Source organism: Pygoscelis adeliae, unplaced genomic scaffold (assembly GCF_000699105.1).
Source record: "Pygoscelis adeliae isolate BGI_AS28 unplaced genomic scaffold, ASM69910v1 Scaffold226, whole genome shotgun sequence".
NCBI classification, from domain to species: Eukaryota; Metazoa; Chordata; class Aves; order Sphenisciformes; family Spheniscidae; genus Pygoscelis; species Pygoscelis adeliae.
The window spans coordinates 2396898-2412244 of record NW_008824983.1 but is presented as its reverse complement, the minus strand read 5'-3'; the positions used below and the strand labels follow the sequence as shown (position 1 = coordinate 2412244).

At 38.6% G+C, this 15347-nt stretch overlaps 1 protein-coding gene across 8 annotated transcripts in view; it reads right to left on the bottom strand.

The window, feature by feature from the left end:
- Positions 1-1240: 1240 nt before the first annotated feature.
- The window catches only part of HNRNPA2B1 (heterogeneous nuclear ribonucleoprotein A2/B1), a 14716-nt gene continuing 609 nt past the window's right edge, over positions 1241-15347 (bottom strand). The window contains exons 2-13 of one of the 8 annotated variants that reach the window (XR_663694.1): positions 11452-11562; positions 10346-10492; positions 8622-8832; positions 8160-8261; positions 7981-8070; positions 7370-7432; positions 6764-6883; positions 6367-6489; positions 5249-5331; positions 4170-5094; positions 3798-3928; positions 2631-2970 (exon numbers count right to left, since the gene is read on the bottom strand). Coding sequence is in view for 3 of the 8 variants with exons in the window: in XM_009325723.1 (XP_009323998.1) it covers positions 5270-5331; positions 6367-6489; positions 6764-6883; positions 7370-7432; positions 7981-8070; positions 8160-8261; positions 8622-8832; positions 10346-10492; positions 11452-11562 (1029 nt within the window). In the remaining 5 variants the exon portion in view is untranslated. Of the gene's footprint in view, positions 2971-3797; positions 3929-4169; positions 5095-5248; positions 5332-6366; positions 6490-6763; positions 6884-7369; positions 7433-7980; positions 8071-8159; positions 8262-8621; positions 8833-10345; positions 10493-11451; positions 11563-15347 lie in introns of those variants that run through there. The other 7 variants (XR_663695.1, XR_663696.1, XR_663697.1 and 4 more) reach the window with 7 other exon arrangements.

The following is a 15347-nucleotide window of genomic DNA, read 5'->3' as shown; positions in this document are numbered from 1 at the left end:
GAGGGAAGGGAGGAGGGGGGGGGGGGGGGGGGGGGGGGGATCACATGTTGACAAGAACTTAGGGGGAACAGCAATTTTGTAGGACTTGCCCACAAAGTCACCTTGTTCATACCATGAAGCAGCACGGGAGGTCACAGAAGCTAGTTTGTGAACTACGCGGTCCCCAAACGCTGTTGACCTAGCACATTCACAGCAATCTGTCAGGCAAGTCAGCCATTTAAAGTTAAACACTGTTTACTTTTACTGTTGATAAATAAACCAGTTCTCGCTTACATTAACTGGAGTAACTTCTGCTGCGATGCAGATCAACGCTAGCTGCAAAGCAAGAACGCACCTGTGAAAAGGGACAGTACAACTTCTGGCGGAACGGAGCGGGGTTACCCAGGAACACCCTTCCACGTTGCGCCCCTGCGCGTTCCTACCAGTATAAACGAGAAGAGAACCTGGCACCTCCCTTAGGAGGAGAAAAAAGAAGTAACAGCGCTACTGCGGGATTCCACGTGCATCGTGCACCCTGCTTTGAAAACAAATTGAAACGCTAAAGGTGTAGGGGATGTACTGTTTCAGTATGTTCTCAGCAAAATCATCCTCTTTCACAAATGTGGTCAAGTTGCCAAAATAAACTCAGCCGACGGCTCCTTCAAAATTCAGATCTATGTTTTTTGGGGTTTTTCTTCCCCAGTAGTAGTATGATTTCATCCCCAAGATAATATGTACATTCATCATAAAACCAAAATAATGCAATCTTCTTCCCCACACATGACAAAGTTAAATTCTTGCTAATTTTACAATATTAAAAGCAATTTCTCACATTTTCCTGAACACTTTTCAGCACCTGAAACACAAGTAATGGAAGTGAATAAAATCCAACTTTCATTGTAAACGATACAGAGAAAACAGAGTCCGAGTGGCCAGAACCCTAGTATTGACCTCTCTTCACCACTTTATAAATGCCAAGTCATACACTGCAGATTTTTGGGGTTATTTTTGCTCCCATACCAGTTACCAACAAGTTACACTGTCTTTCACACTCTCCCTGTTTGCTGCACAGTGTGTGCTGGGGGCAAGCTGGGCCTAGTTCTGACAAGCCGATCCTCCGTTGTCAGCACACTGAAACATACTGACCAGCAATGTCACCCTTACTTCAAAAACAGAAAGTCTGTAGAGTGATGTAAAAGCGACCTCTTAGAAACTAAAAGAGGAAATGTATACATTGTCTACAAATTGAGGACCAGTAATTGACCACACACTGTTGTTTTTATTCAAAGTTCCTAGCTTTCAGTATCCGGTTGGCTCAAAATGGTGACTTCTCTTACTTGAATTCGTCAGTAAACATTGTGATTGTCACTTGCTTTAATTCTTAAGAACATAACCAAGAACGAAAAGTCATAAAAGTTCAACAGTAAGACAACAGGAAACTTACTCAAATACTCCAGGCTTTCAAGACTTTAAATATCTAATAACTTAGTTTTTGCATACTGCTGTCCCCTATATGCTCCCTTCCCCCATCGCCAGTAGATCGAAATTAAAACATCCTCATTATGGAAAATGTAACTTACTTAATTCAAGTGAATTTTAAACCTTGTTGCAGAGGTACTGTAAGAGCGTAAAGATCTCAAACAGAAAGAGAGAGTTACCCCCCCCTTTGTTTTTTGGGGGGGGTTGGGGTTTTTTTAACGTTACATGAATGTGGACTTGGCAACTGTAAAGAAAAAACTTCCATTAACTAAATCTAGGTTCCAGGAAAGAAGGCAAATTCCTTAGCAACTGGTCAACTGATTCTGTTGGAAAGAAGAAAGTAAAGCAGATTTTGTGCGTCTTCATTTTCTGCTTCCGTTGCAGCCCACTGGTTACCTATACAAGTATTTCAAAGTACAACTTAAGGAACACAGAAAAAAAAATCGTATGTGAACCCTTGAATAGTATTTTTGAATTCTATAAAGAAGGTTAAAGACAGTATGATTCTGCCAAAGCTAAGCATATAAATTTCAAGTTCAGAATAAATCGCATATGTAGGTAACAGGTTAAAACAGTATAGACTGAAGATACCTTCCCTCAAATACATTCCCAACTGAAGCTTTCCCAAGCTCACGCTTGTTTGTTGAGTTTTGTTTTGGGTTTTGTTTTGGGTTTGTTTGTTTGTTTGTTGGTTTTTCCCCCCAGAAGATGCAGCTATCAGTAACACAGTTCTGGTACAGCAGGAACTCTACATTCCATTCAGTCTCTCTCTCTTGATGCTAAAAGCTCTTTACAGGTGAAAAGGATAAAGCTATTGTCCTATCACATTTTGACAAACTGTCTTAAGTGGTTAGTTTCATTAACAGGAAAGGAGGAGGTATTTTTATAAAGCGATATAAAACACAGCCAAAAAGCTATTTTAAAGCAATTGTGTCCAACAGCAAAAAGATCAGCATTTTTAATTTGCAGCACTGTTTCTCCCAACAGAGAACAGATGCCTGTGGTCAGAGATACAAGTTCTGTGAATACACTTGCCAAGTTGACTTTGTTTTAAATCCACCTCAAAATGGAGTATTTCAAATCATGAAAGGGTCTAAAAGCTGCACATAAACATTATTTAATGTTAGACACACACTAAGTTTTATTAAGCATTACACTAGAACTACTTTGGTATAAAAAATACTTTATTTTAAAGCTATGAAAGTTATAAAAATATGTAGTTAAACTTTCTACTCACAGAATGCTTGCTATTTTAACATTAGTGATTTGTTTCTCCTAACGAATCTGAGTTTTATTCGAAAGGTTTACAAGACATTATTACTATAATTTAAAAAACCCAGCATTACAGGGAGCTGTACTAATTGTGATGTTTTATCAGTGTTCATTTAACCTCTAGGTTTTTAATGAAGGCAGCAAAAACAACTATTTTCTGATGATACAGAATTTCTTATTTCTTGAAGCGTTTCTGTGGTTGACCACTTCTTCATTAGTTACCTGCAGCATGGCACCTTCCTGCCAAAGAAAAAAAAAGTGTATCTGAAGATGTTTATCACATATGTCTAAACCAAATTACCAATAGGGGAACTTCAGCCATTTTTAAAAAAAAAAGTATAAGCAGTTCACTGGTGTGTCTAACACAAAAAGGAACAGGACTTTTGTTAGCTGAGTCCACATTCTTCAGTGGGTAGCCTTTTAAAGGCGATAAAACTTTGAAATTAGGGCATTTTTGGTTGCCTTTTTTTTGTTGGGTTTTGTTGTTTTTTATTGAAAAACCAGATCTAGTAGAGTACGCCACCCTTACTCTGAGTAACTCATTACTTGATGAATTTCCAGTAATTTGAGGTGCAAACATTCAATGCAGTGAGAGTAAGGCTGACTGAATTTGGCACTAAGGTTTATTAGCTGCAAGAACTATAAAAAATGGTGGAAACCTCAACATTCTAGCCAAATTCCAATTTACATAATTACATTATACACTTATGAAATACCACCTGCAGTTTCATTTGAAGTTTTCACTTCCCCTCCTAAAGAACTGCTTATGCAGTTGTTAAAAGAATGGACGACACACTCCTTCACAGAGGCAGATGTATTCTGTGGTGCAATTTTTTTCCTTACACGTAAACAGTCTACAGTTACTTGGGAACCTTCAGGATGAAACGTGTTATATAAAATAGATTACAGTAGACAAGACACATAACAACATAGTTCATTTTCAACAGCACAGAACTACCTTCATCGCATTACCTTGCAACCACCATAATGCATAGACTCCCACGAAAAAATAAAATGTTGCAGGATGCAAAAATAAAGTTGTATGATTTAATTAACTTGTGACCTACCATTTTAACTACCAACACCAGGGATGGAACCCTTGCAAAGCTTTACTAATGGACACTTGCAGGTCTCATTTGTTCAACTGTAGCAGTGTACAGTGGCAGCAGTCTATGCTTGTCCAGGGTTCATATCATAGCTAGATTCCAGTAGGAAAAAAATATGTTAAGTAGCTGAAATTAACAAAAATTTGTTTGTAAAAAATTTAATAATACAAGAAAACAGGATTCACAAATTTCTTTTCAATTGGTAATTGTTAACTCAATTCATTGCTATGTTAAACTACATAACGATAATCACTATACTGAAAGAATACTGTCAAACAATATTAGTTTCTTGTTTTTGGAACATTAAGAAAGGAAAAGTAAATAAGATCTTACCTAAAGAAGTTTAACTGAAGCTTAGAACTATTTTGCTCTACACCCTCAGCCTTCGTTGGCATCCTTATAAACTACTGTAGTTAAAGCTTTGCAGAAATACAGCGCAGCTTTTTAAGACTGGCTGAACTTAGTGACGTTTTCAAGAGTTCTCTTGTACTAGACCTGTGTCCCTGGAAGAGTACCTCGCTGGGGATATTTCCTTTCCTTGCCATTGAAGAAGCAGCATCTAAAAGATCTAAAAAGGTGTTTCTCCTTGCAGAGATATCCCTTAAGTTATCTAGATACTTTAAACCTGATCATTTACAGACAACATACTTTTTTCTGACCAGCATTTAATTTTACATGTACAACAATAGCTTTATATTATTTGTGGGACCTTATACTACCCACTCCTTGCCTTATTTTACAATATTAAAAAAAAAATCTAAAATTACACAATATTTCCTTTAGAATTATTTTATTAAATCATAAATGTACAACAGCTTCTTAACTCTACACACGCACTTAAATTTTTAAAAGGAAAACGTTATGTCTTATTACACCATGATCCTGGCTAATAGCTTTTCAAAACTTTGAGGAAAATCTTAAAAAAGGTTTCACATGTCACCTGAAACTTACAAATTTAACATTATCAAAGGAATGCTTCTACACTTACAAAGACCACTAGAAAGAAACAACAATTAAAAAGCTAAGAAACTGTCTCAAAGGCATTTTTACAATCCTTCCTCCACAGTAAGGTAATGTTATTAAATAATCCAAATCCATTCACAAAATGGCTCTCTGCATCTGCTCTGGTGTCTTCTGCCATATCACTGCATATTTATGCATGACTGAGATAAGTGTTTCCTTAACATTGTTATTTCGATAACCTGAAGCTGTTCTGTTACCTCTGGGCTCTCATCCTCTCCTATTTATACAGTGAAGCCTGTTTCAACAGAAGTAAAGAGTAAAAAAATAGGTTATGAAATTATTCATCTAACCATTTTTTAAAGGAAAGATAATATGATCCTAAAAAGCTTTTAGCTCCTGCAGCTACTTTCAAGAATCACTGCAATTTTAACACTTATAAACATACTTACCCATGGCATGCTTGCAGAAACTCAATAACGGCTCCTCCCTCCATATCCACCACTTCCTCCACTGCCCCCTGGACCATAGTTTCCTGCAATTGCAGAAAAAGAAGTTACATCAATACACTTTTTAAATCTAGGAATGCTTTTGATTCTGTATGAAGATTAACATCCACTTTACTTCCAGACATGGCATATAAAAGGAAGATTTTAACATCTCGCTGTCTTCCTCTAAATAACCTCCAAGAATTGCCACAAGAACTACATGCTGACATCTTAGAATATTCAAGTGTGTCACATGTCATTTGATGCACTGTACTGTCTTGAGCCTGCGAGGGCTGACTTTATTTGCATGCTAAACCTTACAAGAAAGGGCTTTGTGTTTCAGTTTCCATTTTACAAGCTTTACGCGCCATATTAAATAACATTTAGACAACAAAAAGCAGAAAGTTTCAGAAAAAAGTGACACTACAACAAGAGGGGGGAAAAAAGAAATCCCAGCAAGTTTAGTGGACATTAACTAGACTCTCTACAAATAGTTTGAGCTGACAGCAAAGAACATGAAACTTGCCTAAAGTCTTTACAGACTGGAAACTGCAACACATTTCATAATATTCTGGAAAAAGTTAGTATCTTGTCATTTGTCTCGTAAACAATAGTAATAATAATTTTCCCCAAGAAAAGCTTTACAGTTTCAAGATGGGAAATTGTAGCCAGCTTGGAGAAAGAACATGGGCACTGCAGTCCATCTATTGCTGAAGTTATCAAATTTCTACATATCAATCTTAGAATCATAGAATGGTTTGGGTTGGAAGGGACCTTTAAAGATCATCTAGTTCCAACCCTCCTGGCACGGGCAGGGACATCTTTTAACTAGATCAGGTTGCTCAAAGCCCCATCCAACCTGGCCTTGAACACTTCTTTCCAGGGATAGGGCATCCGCAACTTCTCTGGGCAACCTGTTCCTCACCACCCTCGTCGTAATTGCTTCCTTATATCTAATCTTAATCTGCCCTCTTTTCGTTGAAAAGAGTTACCCCTTACCCTATCGTCCCTTCCACCTCCCCAAAAGACTAAAGCCCACCCAGTCTGTTTGGCTCCAAGGCAGGTCAGGACATATACGATACCTCCACCATATGGTCCCCCCATGTTCCTGCTGCCACCAAAATTTCCACTCTTCATTGGACCATAATTTGAAGGTTGTTGGTTGTAGTTTCCAAAATCATTATAGTTCCCACTTCCATAATTGCCTGCATTATCAATACAAAAGTGGAGAAATACCTAGATGAGCTAAAATGCATATGGCACTCACAAAGTTATCTCATTATTAGAATTTTAAATAAAGTACAAAATCACACAAGTATTCCAGCAGTGTATGCAACAAGCTGCTTTTTCATACTATTTCATACTATTTGGAAAACAAAAGCTTCCTTAGACAACATTTACAGTGCCCCCCCCCCAATCTCAAATGACTTGCACTAATTTACAACTGAAATGCTTGGTCATTTCAAGCCAGTAGGTTACCTCCTCCATAGTTGTCATAACCACCTCCATAGCCCCCACCCTGGTTGCCATATCCAGGTCCTCCTCCACCATATCCTCCTCTTCCTCCTCCGTAACCAGGACTGCCACCAAAGTTGCCACCTATGACAATATAATCCTTTAAAATAAACTTTTCGGTGTAGAAGGCAACCAAATTCTACAGAATCAGAGGATATTTTTCTGTTTAGAAGTGTACAGCGGAAGAAAAGGGTAGGAGTTTTGTAAAGAAATTTCTATGAACACTATTTTTTTAAAGGCACATACCAGCTCCCAACCTAACTGAACTGTGACCAAAACCCACCAGTCAGACTGCCTAAACCCCCCCAATTAAAAGGCTTCATTAAAATCTTGATTTTTCAGGAAATTTAAGAAACACTGCTATTCTGAAGAAATGGGCAGGACTGTGCAAGAAATAACCATAAAATTTACCATATAAAGGTTCAGCATGAGCGAACAGCCATGTGTGCTTCTTAAAGACAACAAAATGGCTTTGGCAATTAATATAAATTTTATACAAATGGTAAGTGAATGTACAACTGTTTCTGAATGAGAGAAAAACAACCACCACCACCAAGAAAGTAAACTAACCTCCAGGTCCTCCACCATATCCGTTATACCCATCACCAAATCCGCGGCCACTTCCATATCCATCTGTTGGAGAAAAAAACCAAAGTATTTCAATTCACCTGTAGCAAACTAACTGAATTCTCAAACCCCTATGACCTTAAGGATTATTGTTTAAGCACATGTATACTTGAATTTAGAAAAATATATGTAAAATAACACATCCAATCATTGCTCTACATCTTCTATTTTCTGCATTTGTAAGGTACCCAGTTTTAATTTTGGACATAGCCCTTCCACTGTAAAGGTCAGGCAAGTGCTGCACAGAATTACACAGGAGAAATCTCCGAATTCCTTAACAAAATTATTAAGTTTAGGTTAATTTTGGCTTCTAATAAAATCCTAAAAAAAAAAGAAAAAAAAAAGAAAAAAGAAAAAAGAAAATTAAAATAACTTCATTTTACTGAATATCCACATAATCAATTTGTGTACTACAGAAGAGGTTTGCAAGTTATTTTCCTCAAAAATTCTCTAACTGCCACAGCTGCATTTAAATTAAACAGCAGTAGCTTACAAAGTTACCCAGAACCAGAAAGACAGTATAAATAAGGAAAAAAAAAATGCTACAAACATGCCTGTCTTACCGGCTCCCCCTCTGAAATTGCTGCCAGGTCCTGGACCAAAGTTGCCACCACCTCCACGTGCATCACCAAAACCAAAGTTCCCTGCAACAGTTTAACAATGATAAGCAGTGAGATCATGGAAAGTGAACACAACAATCAACCACAGACCATTAACCGTTACTTGTACATACCTCCTCTCCCACTTCTAGAATTTTGAACTTCCTGCATTTCCTGTCTAGAGAGAGCTTTCCTTACTTCTGCATTATGGCCATTGATGGTGTGATACTTCTGCACTGTAACCACATAAAATAAGATACCATCAGCATTTAAGTACTGATCTGGCAACAAATAAGAATATCAGGCTTCCAAAACTTAAGTAATTTCCAAATTAATCCATACATATACCATGTAGTTCAAAAACCCCAAACTACCATACAATTTTTAAGCAAAAAAAGCCAGTACTCTTTTAAAATACAGGTTCCCACACAATTCACCAAAACTATTGTGTAGCAAATATTCATGCACATAACTAATCCCATTATCTCTTTAAGTTTAGCTTTACAATTACTATGATTTAAGTTTAACTTTGCACAATTACCATGACTGCAAGGATTAATACTATCAAATGAAAGAGCGAAATGAAGCTTACTTACATACAATTTTATCCACAGGATCATGGTCATCAAATGTAACAAATCCAAACCCTCTCTTTTTACCAGACTGTCTGTCAGTAATGATTTCAATAGTGTCGATTTTTCCATATTCCTCAAAGTAGTCACGAAGGTGGTGCTCTTCAGTGTCCTCTTTAATACCACCAACAAATAGTTTTTTCACAGTAACATGAGCACCAGGTTTTCCAGATTCCTGTTAAAAGAATCCTTTAAATTACCACACAGAAAAGCAATTTCACAAATCACTGTTGCCAGGACTTCAGGAATGGAATACTGATAAACTAAGATTTTTCAAGCACTGCAGTAGCCCTCTTATGATGTATGTCCCTGCAACCTTGCTTGGGGGGCCTTCTGGGAGGCAAGTAACATGGGGCAATTTGCAGGTTTTTCCTCCCCCCTTTTGTCAAAGCCTTAAAAGCACTGAAAAAGATACAGATAAAAGTGCTAGGAAATGCCTAAAAGTAAATAAATAAAAAGCCTTTAAACATATTTAGAGAAAATGTAAGATCAACTGTTTGAAAGAACTGCAAGTATTTAATAACTTAAACTAGAGCATGATTTTTATAATTGAAACAAAGATGTGTCAGCTTCCTCTGCCCATTTCCCCAACAGCAGTGAAACCCACATTCCGCTCATATCAACAGCAAAGGTCCCTCAACCTCAGCGAATCCACAGCTACGCATTTTAACCCCTATTCAAAATATGAAGGCAACTCCTCACATTCATGGGTTGTTTTTACACTTTGAGCAGGATATCCAAGCTGCTGCACTAGGTAGGAATGACTTATTCCTAAAGCTTAGCAGTAGCTTTGTGTGTATAAACAGTATACACACATGCTGCTTTAATTACCTTTTCCAAATGGTAACCAACCCTGCATTCTGCAGGGAATGGAAAGAAAACTGGGATAGCTAACAGGGGTACCAGTGGTTACGATTTCCATTTCCCTTGACCTCTGGGACAGGTCATTCAATTCCAGTTCATCAGTCCAAATGCACTGAACACTGGGGTCCAACCTTAAACTGGCAAACCCTCCCAGAGCTCCCACAACGTGGTAAACAGAAGTCACCCAGAATCTGCACTTGCTCCTCAAGTACCTCTGTGCAACAGTAACCTGGCTGAAAAGTTTACAGGTGCACTCCATTCCTGTGGACACACCTAATTTGTACCCTGAAGTTTAAAACCAAGTATGCTTGGGGCTAAAACCAGTAGTCCTAAGATGATTTTGTACACCACCACTGGAAAAAAGAAGAGTTTCCCTACTACGTTTTCTATTTTTAGTCACTTCAGTTACAAACCTTTTAGAAATACCCAGAAAGATCTTGGAATAGTCAGGAGAGGTTGACAGGAGTTTATTAATTTGAGGTTTAGTAACAGTAACCATTCCAGAGAAGAGTTAGTTTGGAATTTGCATAATTACAGGCATTCAACATGTCTTTGCTAACAATACTTTCAGACCCCAGTTGCGTCCCTTGCAGACATGATTCTACAACCAGAGTAACTTAATAATTCACTGTAATAATAGACATTTATGTAATAGTGTCATTTAACAGATCAAACGTGTGGAAAATAGTGCCCCAACTACGCCCATTTAACTAGAGAATTTAAACCCAGGCAATTTCAAACAAGAACAAAGCGTAACTGTCCGACCAAAACAGAGATTCCTTTTTCAAAGCATGGAAAGTATCTGCTTTCAAAGCCATACTGACCTCTCTAGCCACAGCTCTCTTAGGCTCAACCACCCTTCCATCAATCGTGTGAGGTCTTGCAGCCATTGCTGCATCAACTTCAGCCATGGAGGAGAATGTTACAAAACCAAACCCCCTCGATCTTTTGCTTGCTGGATCCCTCATTACCTAGAAATAATAAACACGTTTAAACCATTTCTACCTGTCTCATGTTAAGCTTCACACTAACAACATTTAGAGAAAACACGTAAACTTAATCGACATTTTCCTTGATTTGATTCCAAAACACAATTACAATAAAGTAGCAAGCTATGCTGATTAAGTACATGAACCGCACTGCTTGGCATCACAGAAATTCAAACCATTGTTGTCCCCTAAGACTCTATGCGTAACTGAGAAATGCTGCTATATCAGTGACATATGTTTGTATTTATGTTTGTTTTCTCAAAAAATCAAATACATAATTTCTTTTAAGCTTTCTGAAGACCACAAACTTTAAATTTGTGTTATAAAGTATGTATTTACTGCTCCCAAAACAAATTCAGTGGAGGAACTTCTGCAAGAGTCACCATCCCTTTTAAATACCTGGAGGTATTTAAAAGACGTATAGACATTGTGCTTAGGGACATGGTTTAGTGGTGGACTTGGCAGCGTCAGGTTTACAGCTGGACTCGATGATCTGAAGAGTCTTTTCCAACCTAAATGATTCTATGAAAACATCACACAGAAAGACATCCTCTTCCAGCTTTATTGAGGCTGCTTACCACGACATCAGCTTTCTGGCAAAGGTTACCAGTCACACAGATGTAGCAGTGCTCTGTGTAAGGACTCCCTAATGCACTTCAGCCAGTGACACCCAAGTTAATTTCAAACTGTTGAAATTGGTGGTTACAGATAATCTCTGAGATTTCACAGGAAACAGCTTGTGAACGCTCCCTAACTTTATCAACAGTTTGCAAGGGAAAGCCTGTGCATAGCTTCAACGGACTGAATTATGTATAAACCAACCAACACTTAAGAACATTTAATATTCCATCTTTTCATTAAGCTATCCAGAAAGCAAACTCCGCACTTTACGACTTCTAAACATTCTATGCCATTGTTGCACATTAGTATGCCAAACTTACCACACAGTCTGTAAGCTTTCCCCATTGCTCGTAGTAACTCCTCAAGCTTTCCTCTGTTGTTTCAAAGCTTAAGCCGCCAATAAAGAGTTTGCGGAACTGCTCCTTTTCCCTCTATCACAGAAAAGAAGATTACATTAATATAATTAACAATACCACCTCTGCATCAGCACAATTAGACACTAAGTAAGATTTTCTTAAGTGTCAAAAACTTTCCATAAGACGTATTTTTCAAAATTAGGCTTGGCTCTTCTAGATTTTCTACCACGATTCAAGAAATTAAGCTATTTATGCAATTCTATAGGTGCACTTTTACAATACAGATTTAATAATGTGCTGCTTCCCATCTCTCCCTCCAAGTGTTAAGAACAAGGAACCACACTCAAAGACTTCCAGAATAATCCTCTCAAAGATCTGTAGGAGATCCTTTTTAAAGAAAAGGAAAATAAAACCAAAACCAAAAGTTCTCATTACAGATAACGTGAATTGATTCATACTGTCCGATTCTATTCCAGGTGGCATTTATTTCTAAAAACCATTCTGGCTCAAGTTGTTGTACATGAATACTATCATGCTATTTACCCAAGGCATTAAAAATAAAAAACGAAGATACAGCTCACCAAATTCATATTTTTCTTATTCATTATTGAAACAAATGAAAGCCGGAGCACCTGTAAAATTAATCTGAGATCCTGCACCACTGGAATTAGCGGTAAAAACATCCACCCTCAACAGCAGCAGTATCAAAACTAAGTGGATTCCCTTTAAAACAGAAATGTGAATAATACATATTTGCATATGCATCCGCTAATATAAATTACGCTTTCAGTAAGACTTTGTTCTATTACCTTTCAGAGAAATTATCACTGCGCTTGTTCAGATTCTGTTTCAACAGAAATTTCTGCTGTGATGATAAGTACATCATTAAAAAAAAAACAGGACCAATAATAAGGTATTACATTTACTATTTTGTATGTGGTATTATACCAAAGCTGGAAGGACAAGCTTCCAACCTCTACCAGTTAAAAACACTTTTATACTAACTTTTTATACTAAGCAGGCATCGTAATTGTCCTTTTCTACACACAACAGCATCACTAGATTATACATTTTGCAATTTCATATGTCAAACAGCAACAATTTAAAAAATACACTAAAAAGTAGTCCCCTTCCACAAAATCTAAGATTTCAGGATGTTGTCTGAAAGACAACTGTCCTGCTAGGGACAAGAGAACTCAAATGCAATGCTTATTTCAGCTTTATACTGTTAACTAATTTTAAAAATCAAGAAAATCTGCTTGGGGGTTTGGTTTTATGTGTTTTCTTTACAGTGGTAGTTGTTTTTTTAAACAACCCAAACACTGCACAGTTCGCTATAACTGACAAACACAACATAACCAACTATGCACTGGACATCAAGATAAATGTAAAAGGATATTAGACAACCGATGACAAACAATGAGATTTGGAAAATAAGCAAAATAGTTCAGTGCACAAATGCTTTTAAAAGTATTAAGCCAATCTGCACGTAGACCAACATGTTTTCTGAGGTTGTCCAAGGCAGGCCCGGATCTAGATGCATGTAACAGGAAGACAATTACTGTAGGTAGTACTAAATCAGTTTTTGTTCAAAATGCATCGCCTTATTACCAGCTTGAGATACTGCAGTCTGACAAGGAAGTCAACCATTAGAAAAATAAACTTTGTTCCCCCCAAAATAAATACTGTATTTGAGAACGATCAGTTTAAATGTCTCTTAAAAACACTTGGAATCTGCTGTTGGATCTAGTATTTTTTCTAAGGAACACAGAGGAAGCTAGTAACGTCTCCTCCTTGTACAGACAGGCAAAATTAGACACAAGAGTTTAAAAGCAGCAAACCCATGTTATGTCAAGTTTCCTTTCACCTCATCTCTTAAAAGGAATAAAGGACGCTGCATACCAGACTTGGACTAAAAAGTCATATGCTGAAAGTCATACTATCATTTATAATTTCAGTAGGCTAGCAGAGAAATCATTTTAAGCAATGACACTGCCAGAAAAATCCCCCCTTCAAATTACTTCAGTTCTGCTGCTTGAAAATTAGGGACTACTTGCTACAGTTTCATAGGCCCACAAAAGACACTTCTTCCTATATAACCGACTGTCATGCATCTAATAATGCACGTTAATATTCTTATAAAAATATGACAATCAAGCAAATTTAGTAGGCAGGTAGGATTTTTCCAGTAAGTGTTAGGTTTACCTTTGAAAACAGTTATAAACATATAAGGGAAACTCAAGGAAGGAATGGAATCTATCAGCTGTAACAACTGCATTTGTTTTTTAAAGGACAAACATATACCACACATTACTAATAAACATTAAACAGAGTAATAACACACTTTACAGATGTATGAATTCTTAGAAACTGTCATCTACCATGTATTAAGTGTCATGCAGTACTGCCCTACCCAGAACAACATCTAGGCACCACAAACATGTCGGGATGCAGCAATAACAAATTCACTACCAGCTCTTCAATTAAAACCTATGCGTGAAAATATCATAAATGTGTTGTTCCACTAATACATGCACAGCCTCTGGATGCAGAGACTATTTATCTTAAATGTGTCAGTTTTAAGAAGCTCTGGTTAGTCTAGCATTAACCTCCCACCAGGGCCCAGAGAGCTCTGACCATCTGAAGTTTATGCTGAAGCTGTAAAATGTATGATAAAAATTACTATCACTCCAGTCCCTCTCAGAATCTTGATGAAAATCGCCATTTGGTAAAAACCAACCCACCCCCACCAAGGTCCACAATATAAAAGCTGGAAGAAAAACCTCTTTCAAGATTTCCATAGTACACTCTGTGGCAGGAATGGAGTGTGAGAAGAAATCTTTATGAACCCTGTAGACTCTTCATTAGCGCTTACTTTAAGCCTTCCTTCACAGGCTTAAAGCAGCATTTCAAAGGACCGGAAAATGCGCAGCCTTTGCTGGAAGATTCATCATCAGAGCAAGGAAATGTGTTTCTTATAGCAATAATATGTGCACAAATACTCCAAGCTGACCACAGACTTGTGCAGAATCAGAACCTGAGTAACAAAAATGGTTAACAGAAACAAGCAAGTGGGATCTCTGAACTACTACCGCTAGGCCTGCCAAGTAATAAAAAGCTGGGTTTACCGGTCCCAAACCAGAAAGACACTGCTCTCTCTCTCCCCTCCCTCTCCAAGCGCCCCACTAGCCCCTACACGCTCTACAGGGCTTTGCAATCCAGCAGCCTGGTTCTCCCCCTTCCCCGCAGCCTCATGTTATCAGGAGTGAAGCGGTTACCGGCAGTGCCGGCTCCGCCATGTGGCGGATATCAGGAAAACAGGGGCCCCCGCAGCTAGAAGGGGAAAATGGCGCCCAGAAGCAGCCGTCGCCTCCGGGGACAGCGATGCGGCGGGAAGGAAAGAACTTCTGGAAGCACCGACCCCAGATGAGGGGGGGGAAGATAAATAACACCCGGGTCCTGGGGCTAAACAGGAACCAAGTGCTGCAAACCGCTTCTAGCGTGCACCTACACACACGGTACCAGAAGAGCTTGCAAGCGCTGTTTTCCGCCCCCGCGGATATTAGACGACTACAGCTGCCCTCCCGCCTTACCCGCTTTCTCATCCTCGGAGTGATCCTCACAGCCTCACTCACAACCGAATCTCGGCGCCGCCATTTTACCCCTCCCCCTCGCCACCCCCATTACTAGCGGCGCCACCCCGGCCGGTCGCAGGGCAAAGGCGACTCGCCGGACCGCGCATTGACTGACCTCCATAGCCGTGTGTCCCCCTCCAGCGCCACCTTAACGGCAGCTCGGCTAACGGGTACGTCAAGTGATTTAAGACCTCGCCCCCCGCCATGCACGGCTACCGCAGCTTC